The following is a 24,582-nucleotide window of genomic DNA, read 5'->3' as shown; positions in this document are numbered from 1 at the left end:
TGGTCGGCCCTAGCTTGGTCTCCAAGCTAGGCTTGGCTGGCCATCTTAAGGTGGGTAAGAAGTTGGGTTTAGGTGGGTATAAGACTTTATAAATAAGAGGCTACGATAGGGACCGAGAGGAGGAATTGGTTTTGGTCTCCTGATGAACTTGAGCTTCCTATGTTCACCCCGAACACCCAACTCGAGTTCATCAATAATAACTCACACTAAAGAGTTATTATTGAACTGCTGCATCAATCCCATATTACTACATGGGCTCCTTCTTATCATGAGTGTGTTAATCTCCCTGTGTTTAAGATATCGAATGTCCACTAATTAAATGAGTTATTGACAACTTACTTAATTAATATCTAACTCCAAGAGTAGTACCACTCAACCTTATTGTCATGTCAGACTAAGTCCACCTGCAGGGTTTACATGATAATCCTTATAAGCTCCTCTTGGGGACATCATCAACCTAGATTCCTAAGACATAGTTTCCTTCTATAATCAACAACACACACTATAAATAATATTATTTTTCAACTCATCGAGCCTATTGATTTATCAAACTAAATCACACCCTTTGATAAATTAAAGAAATAAATATTAAGTATACGTGCTTGTTATTATATTAAGATTAAGAGCACACACTTCCATAATAACAGAGGTCTTGTTCTTTTATTTAGTCAGTATAAAAAGAAACTACCTCAAATGGTCCTACTCAATACACTCAGAGTGTACTAGTGTAATTTTATAGTCAAGATAAATAAATATCAAATTACACTACGACTATTCCAATGGTTTGTTCCTATCCATCTTAGTCGTGAGCTACTATTTATAATTTATAAAGAACTGATAACATGATCTTCTGTGTGTGACACCACACACCATGTTATCTACAATATAAATTAATTGAACAACTACACTTAGCATATAAATGTAGACATTTGACTAATTTGATTCTTTATAAATGTTTACAAAAATCTAGACTTTTAGTATACACTCTAACAAATTTATCTCATCGTCCTCACATAAATCAAATGCCTACAAAAAATTTGAAGCATGCCCTGTGTTGAACCCCATGATTATTTTAATGTGATCAACCAAGTTAGGTTAGGTCCTGTTGTTATTTGATCCCTGTGTCTAAGTATGCAGGAGCTTAAGAGTACAGGAAGTTGAGCAGAAGACGCAGCTAGCGAGAAGAACGACACGGGAAGGGAGTCGACGGGCTCGGTGCGTCCGAAGGACGAGAGAGCTGCGAAAGAGTACACCGGTAGACGAGAAGAACATGTGCGACGTTCGAGGGACGAGAAGCCGAGACGGAAGCCTGCTCGAGAAGAAGACCGGGAATTGGGTTCGTGTGAGCCCTATTCCGGTTGGCCACAATCACCCAAACTATCGGAGCATTGGAAGCTAAAATGAAGTTAAAAGGAGCTGGAAAGCTAGCTGGAGGCGCCTTCAATGAAGGGCTGAAGGCGCATATGCTGCCTGCAGGATTGGAGACACCTCCATTCCCTTTGAGGCACCTCAAACCCAGTCCTAGGCACCTTCAAGGGTAATGGAGGCGCCTCAGACCCAGTAAAGATGAACGTTTGCATTCGGATAAAGTTTTATCTGGTCAAACTCCTTGGAGGCGCCTTCAACCCTCTTGGAGGCACCCTCAACACTCGGGATAGAGTTTCCAGGAGCTATATAAAAGCCCCTGGAGCTAGGAAATAATCAATCAACTCTGTATTAAGTTGGTAGCAGCTTCTGAGCACTCTTAGTGTGTAAAAAAGGCTTCTCCGCCTACAGTAAAGGAGAAATTCTAGTGGAGCTGTTTGACTGCCTTGGATTAATAACCCCCTGGATTGTAACCAAGTTAAATTCTTGTCTTCTCTTCTTTTTCTATTATTTAGTTTTTATATTATAATTGTTGCTAGTTTTTTTAGTTGAAATGCTTGAGGAGGGTATACTCTTTTATTTTGTAGGTAATTTACCCCCCTCTTGCTAGCCCCGCTACACCAACAAGTGGTATCAGAGCCCGACAGAAGACATGCCAAATTATCACAGAGCACACTACCTCCTCACTATGCCTTTTTATGTCACTCCACGAATGAATCATAAACGCTTCTTCTCCCTCCGCTTCGATAATTTGCACACAAGATCTACCATTTGAGCAGAACACCATTAATGTATCCCAATAAAAGCTCTTCTCAAAACCTTAAACCCCTTTCTCTTTGATTCCAGAACAAGTACCAAGAACAACACCAGACAAAAGGAGACATGGGCATTTCAAATCCATGACGCAACATGGCAGTGAAACAAAAAAAAAAAATAGAAAATGTAACTTTATTTCATCAAGAAGTCACATCATCAGCCAAGGGAAGAAAAACAAATAAAGAAGAAAAAGAAGAGCATACCATCTTCCAGAGGAACCAAACACTCGTACGAGATCTCGAACTGGAACGGGCTGAGGAACCCCGTGGGATTGTCCCGCACCGTGACATTCGTTATGTTCACCGCACTCATGGTCGCAAAACGGGAGGAATCCGGCCAGCACCGACACGACCAAGATAAAGGATCTGAGGAACGAAACCCTAGAAACGAGAAAGGGCCATCAATCCGCTCGGGCAGTGATAGCGCTAGAAAACCCTAGTCTTGAACCAATGGCTAAGCGGAGATGGGCAAGAAAGCGGGAAGCAACAAAGAGGAAAGAAACCGAAAAGACATTTTCGAGTTTGTGGTTCGCTCGCTGGGGACCGATTTGGTCCGAGATTGACCTCTTTCCCCGGAGGCAGCAGTACTGGAACCTCACGCGACCGAATGAAAAATAACCAAATGTAAATATATTTATAAAAAAAAAATTGGCGATTACGCTAAAAAGCCCCCCTTTTTCCGTTCCGGCCCCATCAAGCCCCCTTTTTTTCATTTAATCGCCCTCGTCTTTTACGGAAAAGCTTAAAAAGGAAGCAAATTTTTTAGTTAATTTATTCGGCTCCACGAAAGTTTCACACCGATCGTCAGGATAAATCGGAAAGCGCTAGTTGTGTGTCTTATTTGGAGAAAAAATTTCAAGACTCGAACCACGAGTGTCTGAGTGATAACCTGAATACACTACCGTTGTACCATAGCCCCAGGGACTAGGTGTAGTAATTTCTAAAATCATTTTAAAGTGAGTTTAATTAATTTAATATGATTTTAATAAAGTTTAAATAATTTTATATAAGTTGATAATGAGTATTTTGATGTAATAGTGTTTCAGAATTTAGGATTCATTGTTTTAGAATTTAAAATTTTTAGTTATAATTATATAGTATTTATGTAAAAAAAAACATATATTTTTTTATCAAAGTAAATTTTAAACATGTTGTAATAATTATCAAATAACTTTTATTTAAGAATTCAAGTATAGAGGGGTGATTTTTATATGGAATAAAAGGCGACATCCTCTATCTCCACCGATGGAAGCTTATAATACTGGGATTCCACCATCGACAGGGTGGGCGACCGCTGATGTCCTCCGCTGGATCCGCCCCTGACTATGAGTAATTGTTACAATAACATTGAAATAAAGAGATATTTTCAGGATAAACATATATGAAACACCCCTTTTATTTTTTTTAAAAGATTTATTTATTACCTAATAGAATAACACTTAGTTATTATTATTGTATATGTTCATTTGATTTTTATAATTTGAGACACCTTTTCCAATTTTATACATTTATAATTATCAAAATATTTATATATTTTGTATAAATCATTATTTTTATGATTTTTTTATAAGGAGGAAAAAAAAAAGAAAAAAGAACTCACAATGGCCTTGCTATGGTAGCAACTTTATTGATCAGGCTAATCACAATCACAACTCATGGCAGCCTAGCCAGGGGCGTAGCTAGGATTTTGAAACAGGAGGGGACTGGAAAATTAAATTTTAAACTAGAAGTCACTATATCATTTTCAACATAATATAAAAATTTAAGTGCAAAACACGTATTTCTCCATAAAATTATCAAATCTAGATAAATGTTTGCCAAAAGTTCAAGCGCCAATAATAATATAAAATGCATAAACAAAAAAGTACAATTTTTGTCAAAAGAGATGTAACTTCAATAAAATACTATTTTAGTTGCAACCTTCTATTTTTCAAGAGATCAAACCTATCAATTATATACTCTATATCAATTTCACGAGCTATCTCTTTCTCAATATACAAGATCATTGCATTGTTCAAATATTCTTGCTCCATTTTGTTGCGAAGTGGTGTTTTGAGAAGTTTCATCCCTGAAAATGCTCGTTCTGTTGTAGCTAGACCTGACCACGGTTCGGAACCGACGGTTCGACGGTTCGGAACCGCCGGTTCGACGGTTCGGAACCGCCGGTTCGACGGTTCGGAACCGCCGGTTCGACGGTTCGGAACCGCCGGTTCGACGGTTCCAGGCAGGTCGACCCTTAACCTTAACCACCCAAGACGATTACGGTTCACGGTTCAGAACCGCCGGTTCACGGTTCGGTTCACGGTTCGTCACGGTTCGTCACGGTTCAAGATTAATATGTTAAAAAAAATTAAAAATTAAACATTAAACATTAAAAATTAGAAATTAAAATTTATTAAAAAAAGGGCTTGCACTTATTTAAGTTGCCTACGTATCCCTTTAGGGGAATCAAAGCCCACGTAGTTCTTTTACATTTTTATCCTTTTACATTTTCATTCACTTCCATTTCCTGTTCCTGTCGTATTTGTTCCTTCAGTATCAAAATCTTCAACTTCGTCATCTGAAAGTTGCATTCCTTGGATTCTTTTCTCCGCTCTGGTCCAATCGTCCAGTAATGCTTGGGCTTCCAATGAGTCGGGAGACAAAGTTGATCGTCGTTCATCTAATATGTTGCCGCCGGCACTGAACGTCTGCTCCACAGCAACAGTTGACACTGGACAAGCTAAAATTTCTTTTGCGATCACGGAGAGAACGGGAAAGCTTTGAGCCTTCTATGACCACCACTTTAAGATATCGAAGTTTTCGCTATCTGCTTCATTAAAATCAAAAGAAGTCGTAAAATAATTCTCAAGTTCCTGTGTGGAACTTGAGGATCCTCGTGGACGTTTTGTCCGATCTTTTAATAAGAGTTGTGCTTTTGTAAGTTTTAAATTACTACTAGTAGTTTGTTGAATTTCAGAAATATTAATTTGTGTTCCATATTTTGCATAATATTGATTATAAATATCATATAAATAAATTCTAACATTATATATAATATTAATGGATCGGGGAAGAAGAATCTTTAATTGGAATTAAAGCATCATAATATAAAGTTAACATTTCTTGTAAAACTTCTAATTTAAATCTAGGATCTAAAGCAAATGCAATTAAATAAATTTCAGGAATTAAATAAAAATATTTTTCCCATTTAGTTTTCATAGCTAAGATGCAAGGAGATAAAGATTCATTATTAATATGTTCATTTAAAACTAATACTATATTAGAAAAAATTTCTAAAACTAATTGAGCAGTGGGATAATAAACACCGGAAAGTTGTTCGGTTGCATCATTAAATACTTTTAAAATTTCACAAATACTACTACAAATATTCCATTGTTGTGAAAATAAATATATATTAGTATTAGTATTTTGTGCAAAAAATGAACATAATAATTCTTTATATTGAAATGAATCTTGTAATAATTGGTATGTTGAATTCCAACGTGTTGGTACATTACGTGGAAATTTTTTAGGTCTCATTCCATTAATTTTACAAAACCTACCCCATTGTTTCATTATAGATGGATGAGACCATAAATAAGAAATTGCAATTCTAATTGGTTTAATATAACTTTCTAAAATTTTTAAACCATCTTGAACACATAAATTTAAAACATGGCATACACAACGAATATGAAAAAATAAACCTCCAATAATAGGTTGACAAACAAATTTTAGATCATCTATACAAGCGGTATTAGAACTAGCATTATCTAATGATATTGAAAATATTTTATGAGTTAAACCATATTCTTCTAAAATTAAACATAATAATTGTGCGATATTATGAGCATTATGTGATTCATCAAAAACTCTATAAGCTAATAATCTTTTTTGGAGGTTCCAAGAGTTATCGATCCAATGGCAAGTCATATCCATATACGAATGTGTTTGCCAATGATCACTCCAAATATCGGAACATAAAGAAACTTTATTATCTAATTTACTAAATTCATCAATTAAATTCTTTTTTCCTTGTTTTACTAATTTTTTAATTGTACGAGTAAGTGTAGTCCTAGGAACACGTTTAGCACATGGATTAAGAGATTCTTTACAAAAATCTTCAAATGTGCATTTAGATCCAAAACTAAAAGAAAGATGTTCTACAAAAACAAATTTAGCTAATGATTCTCTTAATTTATTATCCGAATATAAAAATAAACCGGAATCGGTACTACCGCTAGTTGAAGAAAATCTTGATAATTGTGTTTGAGAACGGTCGAGTCCATATTCCGTCGGGTGCTTCGTTTCTACATGTCGTTTCAACGACCCATAGCCGCCGCCGGCTTGGAATTTGTAGGAAGCATTGCAGTGCTTACATTTTGCACGCATTTCTCCCGACGGAAGAGTGACCTTCTCAAAATGTTTAGTAAAAATAGAAGACTTTAGAGGAGGAAGTTCCCGAACCTTAGAAGTAATTGCATCGGTACTTCCTTGTGTGTCGGGTGCCGGATTCGGAAGATGCTCGATCTCATCATCGGTGGATTGAATGTTGGGGTCCTCCTCCCGTGGATTCATTATTTGCTTTCCCTTCCGAGCTCGAGATGATGCACCTCCGCGGCCTCCTTCCATTTTAATTGAAAATTGAAAACGAAAACGTGTAGAGATTAGAGAATACGAAAATGAGATTAAGAGTAGAGAAGATGTGTGTGAAAAATGATGAAATAAGCTCTCTATTTATAGAGTTTTGATAGTAACGGACACTAAATCATAGCCATTGATCAAAAAACGGTCAAATGATCCTAACCGTTGAAAAAAATACCTAAAAAAACCCTCCCAACGGCTACGAACCGCCGGTTAACCGGCGGTTCCAACGGCTATGAACCGGCGGTTCAAGCCGTTTAAAAAAAAAAAAATTTACGGCTGAACCGCCGGTTCAACCCGCCGGTTAACCGGCGGTTCGCCGATTTTTACACCCAATGAACCGGAACCGGCCCGGCAACTTGCCGGGCCGGTTCCGGTTCGACCCGGCGAACCGGGTCAACGGGCAACCGGCCCGTTGACCCGGTTACGGGCCCGGGCCGGGTCCGGGCCAGACCCGGTTACGGGCTCGGGCCGGGTCCGGGCCAGACCCGCCCCGGGGTCGGGTCTAGTTGTAGCCGTTGAAACCGGAAGAGTTAAGACCAGACGAATCAACTTATCAATAACGAAATAAATCCTTGACTTCTTTGTTTCAACCAGCAGTCGACATAATTTAGGAAGAGAATCGACATCTTTAAACCTCGGATCCTCAAATACATCGAGCTTGTAATGATCCAATTGAGTCTTCAAATGTTTCATGTCATCTTTGGAAAAATCACTTGGATAAAATTTCTCAATTAAGGAATAAATTGCACTTTCAGAGAATGATTTGAAACCATCACTTGGATTCAAGCCTTCACATAGAGTAAAAAGCTCTATTGATTCCTCAGTAAATCTTGTATTCAACTCCATCAACTATTTGTCAATAACAACATTAAATACATGAAAATGATATAATTCCTCCACTGTAAATTGATTTTTCTGCTGACAAGAACGCTTAGTACCTTCAATATAACGATCAGTCAAATCAGGCACTACAATATCATGAGTGATCCTGTCTGGAAGCTGAGAAAACGAACCTGCCGGTGTGACGTGTCTGGAATGTGGACTGCCTCCTCTTGACCCGGTGGTGAGCTGTCCTCTACGTTGACCAGATCGTCAGGAGTCCTCCTCCGGTCAACTGTACCTGTATTCAGCGACCGGGTTCCCCCGGTCTCTGGTACCTCGGTGCTCGAGGCGAATCCCACAAATGCATAAATATCCGGATAATAATAGAATATTGAAATAAATACAAAGAAGGTACGAGAACGTACCCTGGCCCAGGGGGCGCCCTCGGATGGATGAGTGAGCTGGTCGTGAAGCTGACCGAGTCGTCGTGACTCGGAAGGGTGGATGCCTCTGAACCGACCGAAGAGGAGCTGGGTTCGGAGGTGACAACGCGGAGCCGAATGTGGCATGGATCTGAAAGGTGACACACAATCGGAATACAACGGCGACACGACCGGCGTACGACATCGGCTTGCAGGCCGGAATGTGACAACGGCGCGTAGGCCGGAACACTAGGCAAAGTCGGCACCAGGTCTGCCTGTAAGTGTCGGAGGAGGGCTGCTCTGCGTGTAGAGGCTGCAAGCGAGGGAGCCGCTGTGCGCGTGAAGGCTACCGGCGAGGGAGCTGCTGTGTGCGTGGAGGCTGCCGGCGAGGGAGCTGCTGTGCGCGCGGAGGCTGCCGGCGAGGGAGCTGCTGTGCGCGCGGAGGCTGCCGGCGAGGGAGCTGCTGTGCGCGCGGAGGCTGCCGGCGAGGGAGCTGCTGTGCGCGCGGAGGCTGCCGGCGAGGGAGCTGCTGTGCGCGTGGAGGCTGCCGGCGAGGGATGGGAGATGAAGCCAAGCTTCTCCCTGGCGGCGGAAAACCCCCAAAACGCGAGTCCCCATTTGGCTGGCGGCGGCGGAAAAAAACCATCCCCCTCTTCCTCTCTGTATCGTGCCCTTAAAGAGCAAGAAACCCTTCCCCCTCAAATGACAAAACTGCCCTCTCCCCATATCTCTTTACCGGATCAATGAGTATCACAAAAATTATTCACACTCCATAGAAAATCATCCCATTCATCACTTGCATTTTCTGGAAAAGCAATTTTGTAGTAGCGACTAAACTCATTGCATTCAAAATGTCTTGATTTTTTCGTTGCAATGCTTGGCACAACATATCAGATGTTTCTAAAACTCTATGCATCAACAATAACATAAACACAAAATCAAATGTCATCATCACTTTAAGCAAACCTTTAGCCTCCGCTCGAATACCAAAGGTCAACTTCCCTCCTATGAGATCTTCTAGAAGTGTACAAATTGAACCAAATAATTCAATAACTCGAATAATAGAAGTGTAATGTGAACTCCAATGAGTAGATGCGGGTCGTTGCAAAGTACTAGCGTGATTGACTCCGGTACCAATCCCAAGTTCTCCAGATTTTATCAAATTAATGATTTCATTTCCTCGAATTGATTTAATTGAGAATGTCTCTTTGAAGAAGAACCAACAAAATTGACAATTGAACTCAATTTGGAAAAAAATAGCCATACATCTGATACTTCTTTAGCTGCTGCAACTAAAGTAAGTTGTAGTCGATGAGCAAAACAATGAATATAATATGCAAACGGACAATCTTTGAGGAATAGTGCTTGTAATCCATTCATTCTCCCCGCATATTGCTAGCACCATCATATCCTTGACCTCGCATATTTTCAATCAAAAGCTTATGTTGTGTCAAGATGTTACATATATGTGTTTTCAAAGTCAAAGCATTAGTGTCATCAACACCAACAAGTTCAAAAAATCTCTCTCTAACAAACCCATCACAATCTACATACCGCAAAACAATAGTCATTTGTGATCTATGAGATTCATCAACTGCTTCATCAACAAGAATACAAAATTTAGCATCCCCCACTTCATCACGGATTTTAATTCGCACAAGATCAGCAATAATTTTTAGTATCTCCTGTTGAATTGATGGTGATATATACTTGGCATTTTTAGCAGCTCTATCTAATATAATATCACCAATTTCTTTACACAATTCTCCTTGAAATTTGACCAATTCAATAAAATTTCCACGGTTATGAGAATCGACGGTTTCATCATGTCCTCTAAATGCACACCCTTGCAATGCTAGCCACCTCACAGCTCTAATTGATGTCTTTAGAAGCAATCTATTTTGTTTAATAATATTTTCGGATTGTATATTCATCCTTCTATCAATATGTTGAGTTACATTTTTCAAGCCCTCCCATTTTTGCATAGCAGTACTTTGTAGTGAATTGCAATCCCCTTCATGTCTTTTCAATGGACATGTTTTGCAATTCACTCTTTTCCAATTCTTGAATTCTTCAATTGTAAATTTTGTATGATGTGATGAAGGAATATCAAAAAGATAACATGGAAAACAAAATGCACTTTCCTTTACTTTAGAAAACTCGAGCCATGGAAACTTTACGAACCAAGAAGACTGGAAACTACGCTTTGATGCTTAAAATCAACAAGTGGATATTCATAAATTGGTTGACACAGTCCCATGCCAACATATTCTCTCCGAACCTTGTCTTGTTTATCACATGGATATTCCCAAATTGCAATTCGTTTCCCAGGGTCTCTCTCATAATATGTATTAGTTCCTTCTAATGGATCAAGAGCAACTTCATTGTCAAGTTTGAGTTTTTTTGTTTCTGATGTTGATCTTGAACTTGACTGAGGAGGATTATCTGTAGTATTTGAATTTTTTGATAATTGCTCACTGTTTTTTTTAATGAAATAATCTGTGATACTTCTTTTTGACATTTTGATTCACCTATAAATAGACAATTCCTAACTCATCATTTATTTCACATATAAACATAATATTAATGATAAAAAATCAAAAGGATTTAATAAAAGATGCATTTATAAATTCTAAATTATGATTTTGATTTATGAAGCAATATTTACTATTAGAACAAATTAAAGTTTCAAATCTTACAAACACAAATTGTAAAAAAGCAATATAAATTTTAATCACAAATTCACAACCAAAATATGAAATATTAATTATCAAATACCATAGTTAATAATAAAAATCAGTAAATGAGTGCATTCAAAGAATTAACTCACCGAAGGACTCCAATAAATTAGTGTAGGGTTGTAGGCTGCAAAGATGAGTGAGACGATAAGATGAATCAACTCACGGTCAAGGCAGAGAGCACCAACAAATAACAGCACAACAGTCGCACGGTGGAGTTTCAAAAGAGGAGGTGTGTCGGTGTATCGCCTTTGTTGCTTTGCAGATTCTCTTGCTGTTTGGCAGGAGCAAGCGCTGTTGCAGAGGCAAAGCTCGGTGATGAAGGAGGAGGAGGAGGAGGAGGAGGGAGGGAGGGAGGAGGAAAATAAGAAGAAAATTCGTGAACGATTGAATTTTTTTTATCTCTTTGGTTCTTTCTGCTCTTCTCGGCTTCTCGCTTTTTGTCGTCCTTTCTTTTTTCGTTCTCTTGATTTGCTTTGGGAGAAAAGAATGACAATAGGATTTTAGTAGTGCCGATTTATTTTCAGAGAAGGGAATTGTAATATACTAATATATATACCTATATTATATATAATAATATAAAGCAACCTATGGGTCTTGGCTGGGCTTGAGCCCAGCCAAGCCCCTACTTAAAATACGCCCCTGAGCCTAGCAATGGTCTAACCCTAGTCATGACTCGCAACAGCTTGGCATAACCACGGACTCGTTGTAACATTATGATAAGAGATTATTACTTTCATTTTAAACGTCTCTCACAATCTATTCTGAAATTATATAAAGAGGGAGAAATAACTTGTGAGTAGCCTAACAGTGGATGTGATATCACAACGGCCTAACCGCAGCCACAAGCTTGTTGATCGCTGGGCTGTCGGCAGCAGCTAACACAGTAGGAATTGGCTGGTCGTATTTGAGAAGGAAAAAATGGTGATTTTTATCTGGTTAAATCTGGCACTTTAAAACTAACATAAAGAAACATTTACAATTCATCTTTTATTTTTTTTTTAAACAGGAAATCATCTTTATTTTCGTACAATACAAATTCGTCCTTTGTCATACATCTGCGGCACTAATGTTTCATCTCACATTTGAGGCTCGAAGCAAACACTTTTCACTATGCCAGGTGTTTTTGTTTTTCGACGCCATTTCCAGTTTGTAAAAGAGATTTTACAAATGCGCAGTGATTTCTTTTCCACGGCGATTCTGCAAATAAAAGGACACTTCCAATTAGTGAAAACTGCTGTGAAATCTCGTTATAAATCAAACCGTCAAGATCAACCAATCTGACTAAAAGTGATTCAGTCAACTGTAAATTGACTCAATGTTATTTTAATTAACTGATTATAACACATTTTAAAACTGAGAAGCATCATACAAATATTGAAAAAAAAAACAAAATTATCAACAAGAAAACACCTTTTTTTCTCACTGATTCAATTCTAAAATACATCATCCATCACGCAGCAGCAGCTGGCAGTCTATGTGAGCTTGAAATCTGTATCCGAGAGAGAGCTCTTAAACAGCAATAGCAGGCTGTTCTTCTCTACTCCTCATCGGATGAGATTAAAGCCGCCAAATGGTGCAGTGGACTTGGCAGCAGGTTTTGGTGCTTCAGGAGATCCAAAGACATTCCAAAATCTTAGTGTTTCATCTCCAGCTGCGGACGCAACAGTACAGCCATCTGGACTCTGTAAATTTAGTTATGAACAATTAGAAACAGCATATTACCAAAGAGGCAGCATTCAAATTCCAACATTACCTGAGCCATGAATAAGACTCGCGAAGTATGACCAGTGAGCTCAGTAATCTTCACCATGGAAGGATACTTCCACAAGGTAAGTTGATTCTGGGTAAATCCATGAGAGCTGAGGAGCTCGCGCTCGTTCTTGTTCCAGAGGAGAGCGCAAACTTGAGAGCCTGTGTCCACCGAGTTCAAACAAGCACCCGTGTGAGTGTTCCAAAACTTGATGCACCTATCCATTCCACCGCCACCGGATGCAAGCAAATTGCTTTGAAATGGGCACCAAGCAAGAGCTTTCACTGCAGCCATGTGATCACTGAATCTGTGGAGCCACTGGGTTTGGCCTGGTGATGGATGAGAAGATGCCATGGATATGTCCCATATGTGCAGAAGATTGTCATTGCCGCCGCTAGCTAATTGCTGACCTGATCCCGACCACTTCAATCCGCACACCTCTTGTTGGTGGCCGCGATAGGTGTGCACAGCGTGATTTCTTATTCTTACATCGTTGTTGACTATCTTGCCGTCCATTCCTCCTGAAGTCAGGATGTTATTATTCCATGCCAGAGATCCTACCCTTGCTCCTCCTGTAGTTCCATCCATCCCTGCCGTTGTTGTTCCATGCACCCCTTTCAGAGTCCTCAGCTAAAGCAATGGAACGGTTCTTGTCAGACATTGAACAAACTGCAAATTTGTATTTAGAACACTAACAAAAAGAAATGATACCTAGACGACTATAAAAATGCTTTTTTTTTTATTATTATTAAAGAACTAATCTTTACATTCATGAAACAAAGAGAACAAAAAGACAGAAACGAATCTTCGGTGGAGGTCTCCAAGAAACACTCACCAAACGATTTGAGGTCGAGTCCCATAGCTGAATGTCTGAAGAGTTCAATCCAACAGCAAGATGCTGCCCGTCAGGAGCCCAGCTAACGCTGGTGACAGGGCCAGAGTCTTCGTCCAGAGTCACAAGCTCAGAAGTAGCTCCATTCGAAGCATCCCACAAGTACACAGTATTCCCAAGGGCGATAGAGAGCACGTTACTGCTTCCCCAATCAAGCAGATTCAGGTAGTAGTCATCCACGATGTCTGGTGCATCAAGAGTTCTCTCTGCCGCCTAAGAGAAATGAAACCAATTGTGAATAAGAGGGAAGGACGACTGAAAAAAAAAATAGCACAAGGAATAAGCTAAAACATACTTGAGGAATATGTCTACGTTGCTTCCCAGACTTAACACTATGAGTAGAAGCGACATCCGCTTCTTGAAAGAAAGGCTGAGACGGTGCTGGCGGTTTGCTGTTAAAAGCCAGAATTCTTGTTCTGTTATTGAGAAGATTCTCAGCAAGAAGTTTCCTGTATGCCACTTTGGATGGGGAAGCTTGGAGATCATTTCCCTTCTCCTTCTTCGTCTCTGTTAGCAGGTAGTATGCCATATCCATGTCCATAGCTGATCTGTTGGGTATGAATCTGTCACCCTATGAATGACCAAGCAAAATTACTCAAATAGAACTGAAGGACGATATCAATCATCCAACGGTCATAAGAACAGGAAAAAGATGCTTCTTTCCCTAATCTAAAAACCCTAAATTTGAGGCTTAAACAACGCAATCTTTACCAGAGGAGCATGCAATTTAAAGCGAAATAGCAAAAAAGAAACCCCAAATCCGTACACCAGTAAGTAATCAAGGACTTACGTTGTTACGAGAAGATGGATTCCGAGAGGATGTACGCATGGAAGGCAGAAAAGGCCTGGACGGAACGTTTTGTAGAGGCGGACGAGACGGCGATCGAGCTTTCCCTGCAGACACCGAAGAAGACGAAAAACTTCCTGCATCCATAGTATCAGTAAAACCGAGAAAACCAAAGACAAAAAAAAACAAAATTATACTGAGGAAGAAGAAACCCTAAGAATCCTGCAACCAGAAACAGCAATTAGACAACGAACAAAAAACCAAGAAAAAAAAAAGAAATGAAATCGATCGGAGGCGCTTCTTGTTTCAGTGAGCGAAGAATCTTATGACCACTCCCCCTTCGCCTTCTTCTTCCGTCGCAGATCCAACAGAGAACCGGAGAGAGAGAGATAGCAATCGCGGAGTCGTCGCAGGGCGATCGCTGTGCGCAGAGAGCCTGAAGAGCGTTTGAGTTATTGCGTCAGTGGGGCAGACCCGTTACGAATATAAAAGGGAGAGGGCGGACCGTAACGGTGATACTGACATATTCAACAGTCAACGCTGTCCAACGGCTAGTTTCCTTTCGATCGGATCCAAAACGGCCTTTCGTTACGAACAGGCAGCTACAGCCCACAGCCTCGAATCCAACGGTTAATATTTGAAATTAATAAACTTTTAATTTCACCTCTCAAATTTATATTAAGTTTAACTATTAATTTCACAATCTTATCTTAGTTAGATAGGTCTTAATTTCCTGTTAATTAAATTCCTAATTATCTAAATGGTTACCAATTTAATTATTTAATTAATTGGCCCACGTAATTAACACTTAATTATTTATATTTTTTTTTTAAAAAAATGGCTTCTGAGCTACCCACAGTTGGAATAGAGATGTGGCCGGAATCCATGCGGCGATCCCTGACGGGTTCACCCCATGGGCTATAGTATGGGTGGGTCCAAGCGGCCGGAGGCCACCGGCGGTGGGCAGATGGCCGGCGACAGGGCGGGTGGCGGGTGCGTGACGTGAGCTGCTTCTCGGCGAAACGCGCCGAGAACGAACGAAGCAGGAGGAGAAAAAAAAATAAAGAAGAAAGAGAAATTATTTTATAAAAAATTAATAAAAAATGACATGACAAAAGTCCGTAGCAATCCCGTAAATAATGGTCCGTAGCATATTGGTCGGTTTAACTCATAATCCTCCTCCTTAGGTTGGATAAGATGACGGGGTTAGCCCGTCGTGTTAAATGGTCGGCCCTCGGCTCATCCGTCCTGCAGTTCGCGGGCATCAGCATCGGGTGGTGGAGGCGCAACCACAACGCGCACCGCGTGCCCTGCAACGGCCTCGACTTCGACCCGGACGTGCAGCACATCCCGCTCTTCGCCGTCTTCGCCGAGATCTTCCGCGGCCTCACCTCCTCCTACTACGAGCGCAAGATGGCTTTCAATGCGGTGGCGCGGGCGCTCGTCAGCTACCAGCATCGGCCCTTCTACCCGGTCATGTGCGTCGCGCGCATCTACCTCTTCGAATCGGGCATGGATATTTTGGTGGTGGCGGTGTTCTGGATCTGGTTCCCTTTGCTGGTGTCGTGCCTGCCGAGCTGGTGGGAGCGTGGCCTGTTTGTGCTGGCGAGTTTCTCGGTGACGGGGACTCAGCACGTACGGTTCTGCCTCAACCACTTCTCCTCCAGCGTCGACATCGGGCCACCGCGGGCCAACGATTGGCTCCAGACGCAGACAATGGGAACGCTAGGCATCTCCTGCGCCCATGGATGGACTGGTTCCACGGCGGTCTGCAGTTCGAGGTGGAGCACCACCTGTTCCCGCGGCTTCCTCGCGGGCAACTCCGGCGGGTAGCGCCGTTCGTTTGCGAGCTCTGCCTCAAGCACGGCCTGGCCTACAGGCAGCAGCTTCTCCTTTTGGGAGGCCAACGTGCGCACCATCGCCACTCTGCGGGCCGCGGCGCCGCAGGCCCGCGACAAGGCCCAACCAGTGCCGTAGAACTTGGTATGCCAGGCTGTCAATACTCATGGATGAGATTCAATCGAAGTTCGTGGCTGGAAGTTATTGAGTCGATGAACGCGTTTTTACCCCTTGATATCCTTGCGGGCCGTCAATTCCCATTTTTAACAACTATTCTCCTCTCCTCCCATCGTCCAATCCTCTCCCCATCCTGCCTCCGTTGGTAGGATCGCCAGAGAGCGGATGGAAGGAGAGCAGAAGCAGACGCGGTCCTTCTCGTCGGAGGAGCTCCAAGCTCACAACAAGCCCACCGACCTGTGGATCTCCATCCATGGGAAGATCTACGACGCCACCGCTTGGGCCCCCGTCCACCCCGGCGGCGATCTCCCCCTCCTCACCCTCGCCGGTCAGGATATCACCGACGCCTTCATCGCCTACCACCCCGGCTCCACCTTGGCCCTCCTCGCCAACAACCCCTACCTCCGCTTCGTCGGCCACCTCTCTGATTACCGCGTCTCCGACGTCTCCAAGGACTACCGTCGCCTCGTCGCCGAGTTCTCCCGCCTCGGCCTCTTCGACAAGAAGGGCCACGGCACCGCCATCTCGCTCTCCGCGATTGCGGTCGTGTTCGCTGCGGTGATCTACTGCATCCTCCGATCCCAGAGCGTGTGGGCCCACCTCGGCTGCGCGGCCGTGATGGGCTTCCTGTGGATGCAATCGGGGTTTCTAGGGCATGATTCGGGGCACTACGAGGTGACGGGGAGCAAGCGCACGAACAGGGCGATCCAAGTGTTGTCCGGAAACTGCCTAACGGGGCTCAGCATCGGGTGGTGGAACCGCAACCACAACGTGCACCACGTGGCCTGCAACAGCCTCGACATCGACCCAGACTTGCAGCACATACCGGTCTTCGCCGTCTCCGTCGAGATCTTCCGCAGCCTCACCTCCTTCTACTACGAGCGGGAAATGACTTTCGATGCGGTGGCGCGGGCGCTCGTCAGCTACCAGCATTGGACCTTCTACCCGGTCATGTGCGTCGCCCGCATCAACCTTTTCGCCCAAACTCTGCTGCTGCTCTTTTCCAATAAGCGCGTGCCGGGGCGATTCCTAGAGGTACATGCTTCTCTACTTCGTATCTTCCGATCAATTTGACACTTGGTAATTAGGCTCTGATTCGAATCGGATATGCAGATTCTGGGTGTGGCGGTGTTCTGGATCTGGTTCCCTTTGCTGGTGTCGTGCCTTCCGAGCTGGTGGGAGCGCGGTCTGTTTGTGCTGGTGAGCTTCGCGGTGGCGGGGATTCAGCACGTACAGTTCTGCCTCAACCACTGGTCCACCGACACCTATCTCGGGCCACCGCAGGCCAACGACTGGTTCCAGACGCAGACAATGGGAACGCTGGACATCTCCTGCCCCCCATGGATGGACTGGTTCCACGGCGGCCTGCAGTTCCAGGTGGAGCACCACCTGTTCCCGAGGCTTCCTCGCGGGCAACTCCGGCGGATGGTGCCAATCGTTCGCGAGCTCTGCCTCAAGCACGGCCTGCCCTACAACAGCTTCTCCTTCTGGGAGGCCAACGTGCGCACCATCGCCACGCTGAAGGCTGCGGCTATGCTGGCCCGCGATAAGGCCCAACCTTTGCCCAAGAACTTGGTGTGGGAGGCTCTCAACACCCATGGGTAAGATCCAATTCATGTTTGTGGATGGAAGTTGAACATGTTTCTGAATTCTTTGCATTTATTTCCTGCTATTTTCAGTGTCTGAGGCTGTCAATTTCAATTTTGCAATATTTAAATTCAATAAATTAAAACCAAATAAATTAGTTTCCTTGTTTAACCATCAGTATTTATTTTAAAATCATTAGTAGGACATCTACATAATACAGAGCTTATCTATTATCATCAAATATACTTGTACACTATACACTCAGTTAATATCATATGCTTACATCTCCATCCATTGCACTAAATGGATTATCCTCTCTTGAACTACCTCACTGTAGCATCAATTAGGTATTTGCTTGTAAGGAGGCTTGTCCATAGCAGGAGAAGGATCATACGTTCCATAGTCATTGGTTCTAACCATCAGGAATCTAGCATAAGCTCCAGCCAAAACGGGAGCTTTATAGTACATCAATTTTCGGTTTCCTGCAAGTCAAACATTCAGTAAAGTTTTTATATGTTACTAGTTCATGAACTTTCGATCACTAACCTGGAAGTGATTCTGAAGGCGATGTAGCTAAGGCAAGAAGGAAGAGAATGAGAATTCTCTTAACAACTTCCAACTCCATCTTGAGTTATGATTTTCTGAGTTACCAGACAGTGGCAGGGAGAGTATATATAAAGGGAAGATAGTGAGCATTGTATTTTTTGCATAGAAAATATTGATTGGCCACAGTGGTGAATCTGGATAGCTGATATGATCTATAAAGTACATAAAGGAGTGGAAAAGGCAGAGGATAAGCACTATCTATCTTCATGGCATCTGATGTGTAGTGAACTAGGTTAGTGGGTGCCTGTATGGTTCGAGTTCATTGGTGGCATTACTCATGCTGATGAAGAATTCTCACCTTTGTTTCTTGTCCAATCCACTCACAGCACACTGAAATGGTAGTGCCATTTGAAGTGACCCTAGAACCCTAAAACTCTGAAACCCTGAATATTTTCTTCTTATTCTCTTGGTGATTAGTTTAGAGCGTTTGGGTGGCCAATGGATGAGAAAGTTTTTTTTTTGTCACAAAATTACTTTTCTAGTGTTGCTTCAATTTGGTGAAGTATTTTCAATTTTTGGATATAATATTATTGCATATAAAGAAAAATATTTTCCTCCTTTTAAAGTGAGTTTAGGTCTGAATATATTATCATCGTGTTGTGTTTTATGGTGCAAACGAGTTGTGGGTCCAAACCAATCGAGGTGGTCAATCCAAGCAGGCTGAACGACTCACCCATTCCAACTAAACCACCATACTAGACCTACTGACTAGACCATGGGTTCACTTGAGCTCAGCTTGCTTGGTCTGCCTGAACAACTCAATCTACTATTGAACTTCCTTGACAATGCAGTTGAAATTGAGTGTTTTTGCACCACTTGGAGTTCTTGTCGATGTACTTTCTACTGATTTTTCTCGCATTTTCTTGTATTTTTATGGAAGAGATCTCACTTGTGGCATGCTAATAATATCTAAGCAGCTTACCAAATCTAAAGCAAGGTCAAACCCAAACAAACAATCCATGGAAGAAGAAAGTAAAGCTTTATATATATACTCAGGCCTTTTGTCATACAATACTTTACAAAAGAAAGAATCCCAAAAGCATTTCAGCTGTGACTACTAAAATGTTGCTGCATTTTGATTTCTCCTCTTCTCCTTTACCAATTTGTTGCTGCATATCCTTGCCCCCTACCTCATCAAGTATATGTAGTTCCACTCTATCTCGATATCTGGTACTCCGAGTAGCCAAGCTGCTCCATCTCCCAGTTCATCTTAGAAGCAACTCTCTCGTGCCGAGGGAAGTACTCCTAATTAACACAAAACATATTGTTCATATGTTGTTTAGATTTAGTTAGCAATAACTTAGTGGGATAAAGACTTTGATTGATTGTTGTTATTGTATATAAACAAACTTCCTTGTACTTAAAAGTCTTTGAATACTCATGTTTGTCTACTTTTGCTGGTTTGCAATGATTGAGAAGCAAAACTGAAAGAATTTGCAGTTTCTTTCTTTGAGGAAAAAGAAAAAACTCCTTCAGATGAATTAGAGACTGTAAGATCATTCACTTGTATAATCACCTCCAGCTTTTTCATCAATTCTTTAGCTGTTGGAGCAGAAACTATAATATGGCGAGCATTTGGGCTGATGAAACCTTCTTCCACTGCTTTGTCAATGAAACACAGCAAGGAGTTGTAGTATCCATCAACATTCAGCAATCCTACCTGCAAAAGATTGCCTTACAGTTTAAATATAATATTGTTGAATACAGGAAAGAGAGTCTTACTGGTTTGTCATGGATTCCTAGCTGAGCCCATGCTATCACTTCCAGCAACTCTTCAAGCGTACCATACCCCCCTTGCATTTGAATTTCAATCAGAAAACCCAAGGAGTGGAATGGAATGCAACATTCTCTAGAGATTGGACACTGACCAGGCAATGCGATAAAGGCATCAGAATGTCTAGCCATTTCTGCTTTCCTTTGGTGCATGCCTGCCACTGCCTTCACTTCCCCTACTGTCTCGCCGGTAATCTGCAGCAAGAATTCAAGAAAGATACGAGAGAAGTTTAACTTGAAGCAATGGTGAGTATGTAAAAAGAAACCCTTACCTCTCGAGGCATGAGAGTCTTGGGTATGACCCTGCAAGGAGAGTCATAGTTGTTCATGAACAAGGAACGGGTCATTCAGAGAGTCGAGTTAAGCATGAAGCAGTTAAAAAGCTTTATATAGCTCACCCCATTACGTGCCTTCCACCTTCATGAACAGCTTGGGAGACCAAACCCATTAGGCCTACACTTCCACCTCCGTACACCAAATCAATGTTCCTGGATACCTGAAATTACAGCAGTTCTCACTCTCCCTGAAGCTTCGGTGATTGATGGATTAGAAAACATTACAAGTTCATTGCCGAGCTCCACGGCCGAGTCCTGGTAGCTTCTCTTCTTCCCCTGGCTGCTTCCGCAGAAGACGCAGATTCTTGTAAATTTGGAAGGACTCGCACTCGCAGCAGCTTGCTCTCCCTCCATGTCGACCTGCAGGCACGAGCTGTAGCTCTTTTGGCTTCCTTATACTGCTCGTCGGCTGGCAACTGGCACCAACAAAATGAGAGCTTTATCTTTGACTGTCCGTGCCATCCTACAACGCGCGCGCACACATGCATGCACACGCAGGGGCACAAGAGAACAAACGGGGGGTCCCGCCTGTCCCCCGGCAGCCTCATGCACTGATTCGCATTGCCCCCTCCTCCCCTCCGCTGCGTGAGGATCGAGCAGGACTCCATTACTACGCTGGGCCAAGGACAGAGAGACTTGCTAATCATGCTTCGGTAAGAAAGTTTGCAGAGCGAATTTGTTGGACTTGACGAGCATTATTTTCTGGTTTCCTCCTCATCGTTCTTTTTTATTTTACTGGAGGAATGGGATCGATAGTTTTGTACTTTGATATACATATATATATATATTACAATCCGATTAACTTTATTTGATTTTACATTCTTTCTACAAATAAATTCAGGAGCCAGGCCAGATATGGCTCTTGTCGTATATGCGTCCTCTTACCATTATATTTAGGGATATAATTTTATCCAAATTTGATAGATAATTTGACATCCTGAGAAGGATATCTAGAAAATTTTTATACTTGATTATAATAAATTTATATTTAGGTATGAGTATTTTATAATATGGGTATGAAAATGGATATAATAAAATCCTACTCATATCCTATCCGATACCCTCTATATATATATATATATATATATAAGTTTTATTTTTTATTGGAAAAGAAAAAATTTTAATCCATTTTTTATCTTTAAAAAAAGTCTTAATTTGTCTTTTTATCCTGTCATCAACACGTATCTCATCTTTTTTTTATGAGAAATGTTCATCCAATCGAAGGAGCTCGAGACGAAGAAGAGTAAACAAGTACATTGAAATATTTTTTTTTAAAAAAAATGACAATGATAGGGAGTAATAGGAAGATGTGTAGGATATGAATATCCGAACCTCTGACGAGTATGAAAGTTAAATATCCGATGAATATAGGGATGAGTATAAGAATAGATATAATAAATGGAGATGAGTAAAGAGAATATGAAATCTTATCCAAATTTTAATCATTGTCATCCCTAATTATCTCCTCTGGTCACTACACCATACCAAACCCTAAACACTTATCTCTACTTTCCACTGCACCACATCAAACCCTAAACACTTATCTTCTCCTGCATCGTGGAGCTTATGATTATTGATTTCTCCATTTGTACTTTGTCCGATGAGCAAGCTTCCAACATTAAATTTTTACCTCGGTCTTGTTTTGGAAATAGAAATGAACGGCGTTGAATCCACCGCCTTATGCACCATTCCACGGTCACATCATGTCACCTCATCATCTCACATTATTGCGACAGCAATGGCGAGAAATGAAGCATCCAGTTCTTGGTACGAACTAAAAAAAGATGGTCAAAAATAAAAGCGCTTCCTTTTTGTATATTACCACGACGTTTTTTTATTTATTTATTATTAAAATAATATTTGATTCTGTTTTAATTCATTTTTATTTTAAAAATATCTTTATTTTAAATGCTACAGCCATCCCTTCCTCTTGTAATTATTATAATATAATATTAATCATTTCAAATAAAATATAGTAATTAGGATTCGTAATTGTTAAATATAATGTTTGATCGATATGATCCAATAAAAAATATTCATATAATAATAATAATAATAAATGATAAGGAATCAGAATTAAGTATTTATGTTATAATAGAAATTTAACAAAAATGCTGAGAAGAGATAAAATGAAATATTATTTTAATGATGAATATATTGATAATTTTAATAAAAGGGAATTTTAGGGTTATTTTTGTCAAAAAAAAAAAAAAAAAAAAAAGGGTAAAAATCAAAAATCAAAACGGTACTTAAAAAAAAGTCAAAAGTACGCCTCATTAGATATTTTATCCCAAGAATATTCTGACTTCCTACATTATTATAATAGCTACAACTAGTTCTATATAATACGTAGAAGTGACAGGATACCTACTACATGTAATACTTAATATAAAATTATTGTAGTATTATAATAACTACTTAGCATAGTTTGTAAAATTGTGATCCGGATCGTAGGATCGTATGATCCTATGATCTAAAAATCTAAAATAGATCTAGAATCATGCAGAATCATTTTCGCAGTAGGATCGCAATAGGATCGGAACAGAATCGGTAGGATCGGAGCATAATCGGAGCAGGATCGGTGGAAGCTTTGAGAGGTCATAACTTTTGACTCGGATTAACCCACGGGACCTATAATATATCAAATCAAAGCTCGTTCAGATATCTTTAATAAATTTCAAAGTTTATCCTTAACCACTATATTTCAAACCCAAAAAATATCATTTAAATCCTTTTCGGATGTCTAGAAGATTTTATATTTTTTTATTATCTTTTTTTCATCTTAGTAGGGGTTTAAATTATTTAAACATATGTTTAATTATTTTTGAGTTAATTTTTTATCAATAATATTCCGTCATTTCTTTTCTCCAAAATAATGAATTTTTGGATATATATTGTTTAGTATTATGTGACATCAACCAGTCTTTAGAAGATTATTTCCAGCATTCATATTTGAATCAAAGGATTCAATAACTTCTATTATATAAGTTAGGTGCTTTGTTGACCTTTAAATTGAATTATCTTATAAATCAAGGAAATATTTTTGATATTGAATGTGTTATTATTATTATATTAATAAAAATTTTATATTCTTTCATTTTATAATATGAAAATATAAATATTATTACTATGTGAGAATGACAGTTGAATTACAAGTTAATTTAAATTTATGCATGTAGTAATGTAATTTGAGGTGTTGAGTATAAATGATTGCATATATATATAAAATTAGTTATTTATTTATATGTAAATGAGTTTTTAGGTATTTTTTTTCTAATTATTAATCATGTATGATAAGATTTTAAGGGTTTTTGGTAGGATCGTACGATTCTATGATCCGATCCTAACCTTAAATCGATTCTGTGTAGGATCGCGATTTTACAAACTATGCTACTTAGTATGATAGCAACTCTGCTCCGCACTATTAAACTCAACCGTGTTCTGAGGGCACATAATAACTACTTAGTAGCTTCTATACGCTATAGTGATTACTATTTTCAAATTATTTTAATCAATTTTAATTATTTTTTATTAAAGTGATAAATACTATTTTGAGATAATAATTTTCATAGTTTATAATTTAAGATCTTAATAAAATAGTTTATTTTTTCACGTGAGTAACTTCTAAATATTATAGTTAAATCTTAAATCTTAAAAATAGTTGAATTTTCATATTATAGTAACTATCAAATAGCTTCTATATGTTGCAGCAATAACTTCTACACTTAGTTAAACCCCAAATTTTAAAACTTTGAACACTATTATGTCAAAATATTATTTATCAATTTGATCAAAATTATTTAAATTACATCAAAATCACTTTAAATTAATTAAAATAATTTTTAAACAGTTATAGTAGATAGTTATAGAGTATCTTCTACACATTATAACAACTACATAATAACTTCTACTCATTGTAGCAATTAGTTATTGTTGGTGCAATTTCCAATAGGTCAAGGTTGACCTAGTTGACCAAGAGTAAACCTTGGTCATGGTTTCGATGTTTGACAATACAGAAAGACGTGTAGACATGGACAATGCA

General features: G+C 40.2%; 5 protein-coding genes and 1 pseudogene across 9 annotated transcripts in view; 2 read left to right on the top strand and 4 right to left on the bottom strand.

The window, feature by feature from the left end:
* LOC122045235 (histone chaperone ASF1B-like) overlaps positions 1–2,779 on the bottom strand; it is a 79,538-nt gene extending 76,759 nt beyond the window's left edge. Inside the window, exon 1 of the mRNA XM_042605366.1 lies at positions 2,385–2,779. Within this exon, the coding sequence (XP_042461300.1) occupies positions 2,385–2,493 (109 nt within the window). The 5' untranslated portion in view covers positions 2,494–2,779. The remainder of the gene's footprint in view (positions 1–2,384) is intronic.
* Positions 2,780–7,602: 4,823 nt separating this feature from the next.
* On the bottom strand, positions 7,603–8,681 carry LOC122048972. Its single transcript, XM_042610476.1, has 2 exons — positions 7,823–8,681; positions 7,603–7,747 (listed from the first exon to the last, which is right to left on the bottom strand). The coding sequence occupies exon 1, from the start codon at positions 8,669–8,671 to the stop codon at positions 8,303–8,305; it is 369 nt and encodes a 122-aa protein (XP_042466410.1). The 5' UTR covers positions 8,672–8,681; the 3' UTR covers positions 7,603–7,747; positions 7,823–8,302.
* Positions 8,682–11,765: 3,084 nt separating this feature from the next.
* On the bottom strand, positions 11,766–14,682 carry LOC122045231 (cell division cycle 20.2, cofactor of APC complex-like). 2 transcript variants are annotated; one of them, XR_006129947.1, is made up of 6 exons: positions 14,227–14,682; positions 13,732–14,007; positions 13,380–13,649; positions 12,548–13,174; positions 12,205–12,476; positions 11,766–11,991 (listed from the first exon to the last, which is right to left on the bottom strand). XR_006129947.1 is itself a non-coding variant. In XM_042605362.1 (5 exons), the coding sequence occupies exons 1-5, from the start codon at positions 14,368–14,370 to the stop codon at positions 12,339–12,341; spliced, it is 1,455 nt and encodes a 484-aa protein (XP_042461296.1). In that variant the 5' UTR covers positions 14,371–14,682; the 3' UTR covers positions 12,073–12,338. The 2 variants fall into 2 exon arrangements, 1 of the variants encoding a protein (XP_042461296.1); XM_042605362.1 differs by lacking the exon at positions 11,766–11,991 and having other exon boundaries at positions 12,073–12,476.
* A 666-nt stretch (positions 14,683–15,348) lies between these two features.
* Positions 15,349–16,202, top strand: LOC122045230 (annotated as a pseudogene).
* Positions 16,203–16,260: 58 nt separating this feature from the next.
* Positions 16,261–18,600, top strand: LOC122045228 (delta(8)-fatty-acid desaturase 2-like). Its single transcript, XM_042605357.1, has 2 exons — positions 16,261–17,274; positions 17,353–18,600. The coding sequence occupies exons 1-2, from the start codon at positions 16,405–16,407 to the stop codon at positions 17,842–17,844; spliced, it is 1,362 nt and encodes a 453-aa protein (XP_042461291.1). The 5' UTR covers positions 16,261–16,404; the 3' UTR covers positions 17,845–18,600.
* A 794-nt stretch (positions 18,601–19,394) lies between these two features.
* On the bottom strand, positions 19,395–21,111 carry LOC122045229 (cytokinin riboside 5'-monophosphate phosphoribohydrolase LOG3-like). Of its 4 annotated transcripts, XM_042605361.1 has the most exons (7): positions 20,766–21,111; positions 20,604–20,701; positions 20,478–20,508; positions 20,301–20,400; positions 20,155–20,225; positions 19,949–20,092; positions 19,395–19,677 (listed from the first exon to the last, which is right to left on the bottom strand). In XM_042605361.1, exons 1-7 carry the CDS (start codon positions 20,892–20,894, stop codon positions 19,588–19,590), a joined length of 663 nt encoding a protein of 220 aa, XP_042461295.1. In that variant the 5' UTR covers positions 20,895–21,111; the 3' UTR covers positions 19,395–19,587. The 4 variants fall into 4 exon arrangements, with proteins under 4 accessions (XP_042461295.1, XP_042461293.1, XP_042461294.1 ...); XM_042605359.1 differs by having other exon boundaries at positions 20,155–20,400; XM_042605360.1 differs by having other exon boundaries at positions 19,395–20,092.
* Between the last annotated feature and the right edge of the window lie 3,471 nt (positions 21,112–24,582).

Source organism: Zingiber officinale, chromosome 2B, assembly GCF_018446385.1.
Source record: "Zingiber officinale cultivar Zhangliang chromosome 2B, Zo_v1.1, whole genome shotgun sequence".
In the NCBI taxonomy this organism is placed as follows: domain Eukaryota; kingdom Viridiplantae; phylum Streptophyta; class Magnoliopsida; order Zingiberales; family Zingiberaceae; genus Zingiber; species Zingiber officinale.
This window is presented reverse-complemented; position numbering and strand designations above follow the sequence as displayed.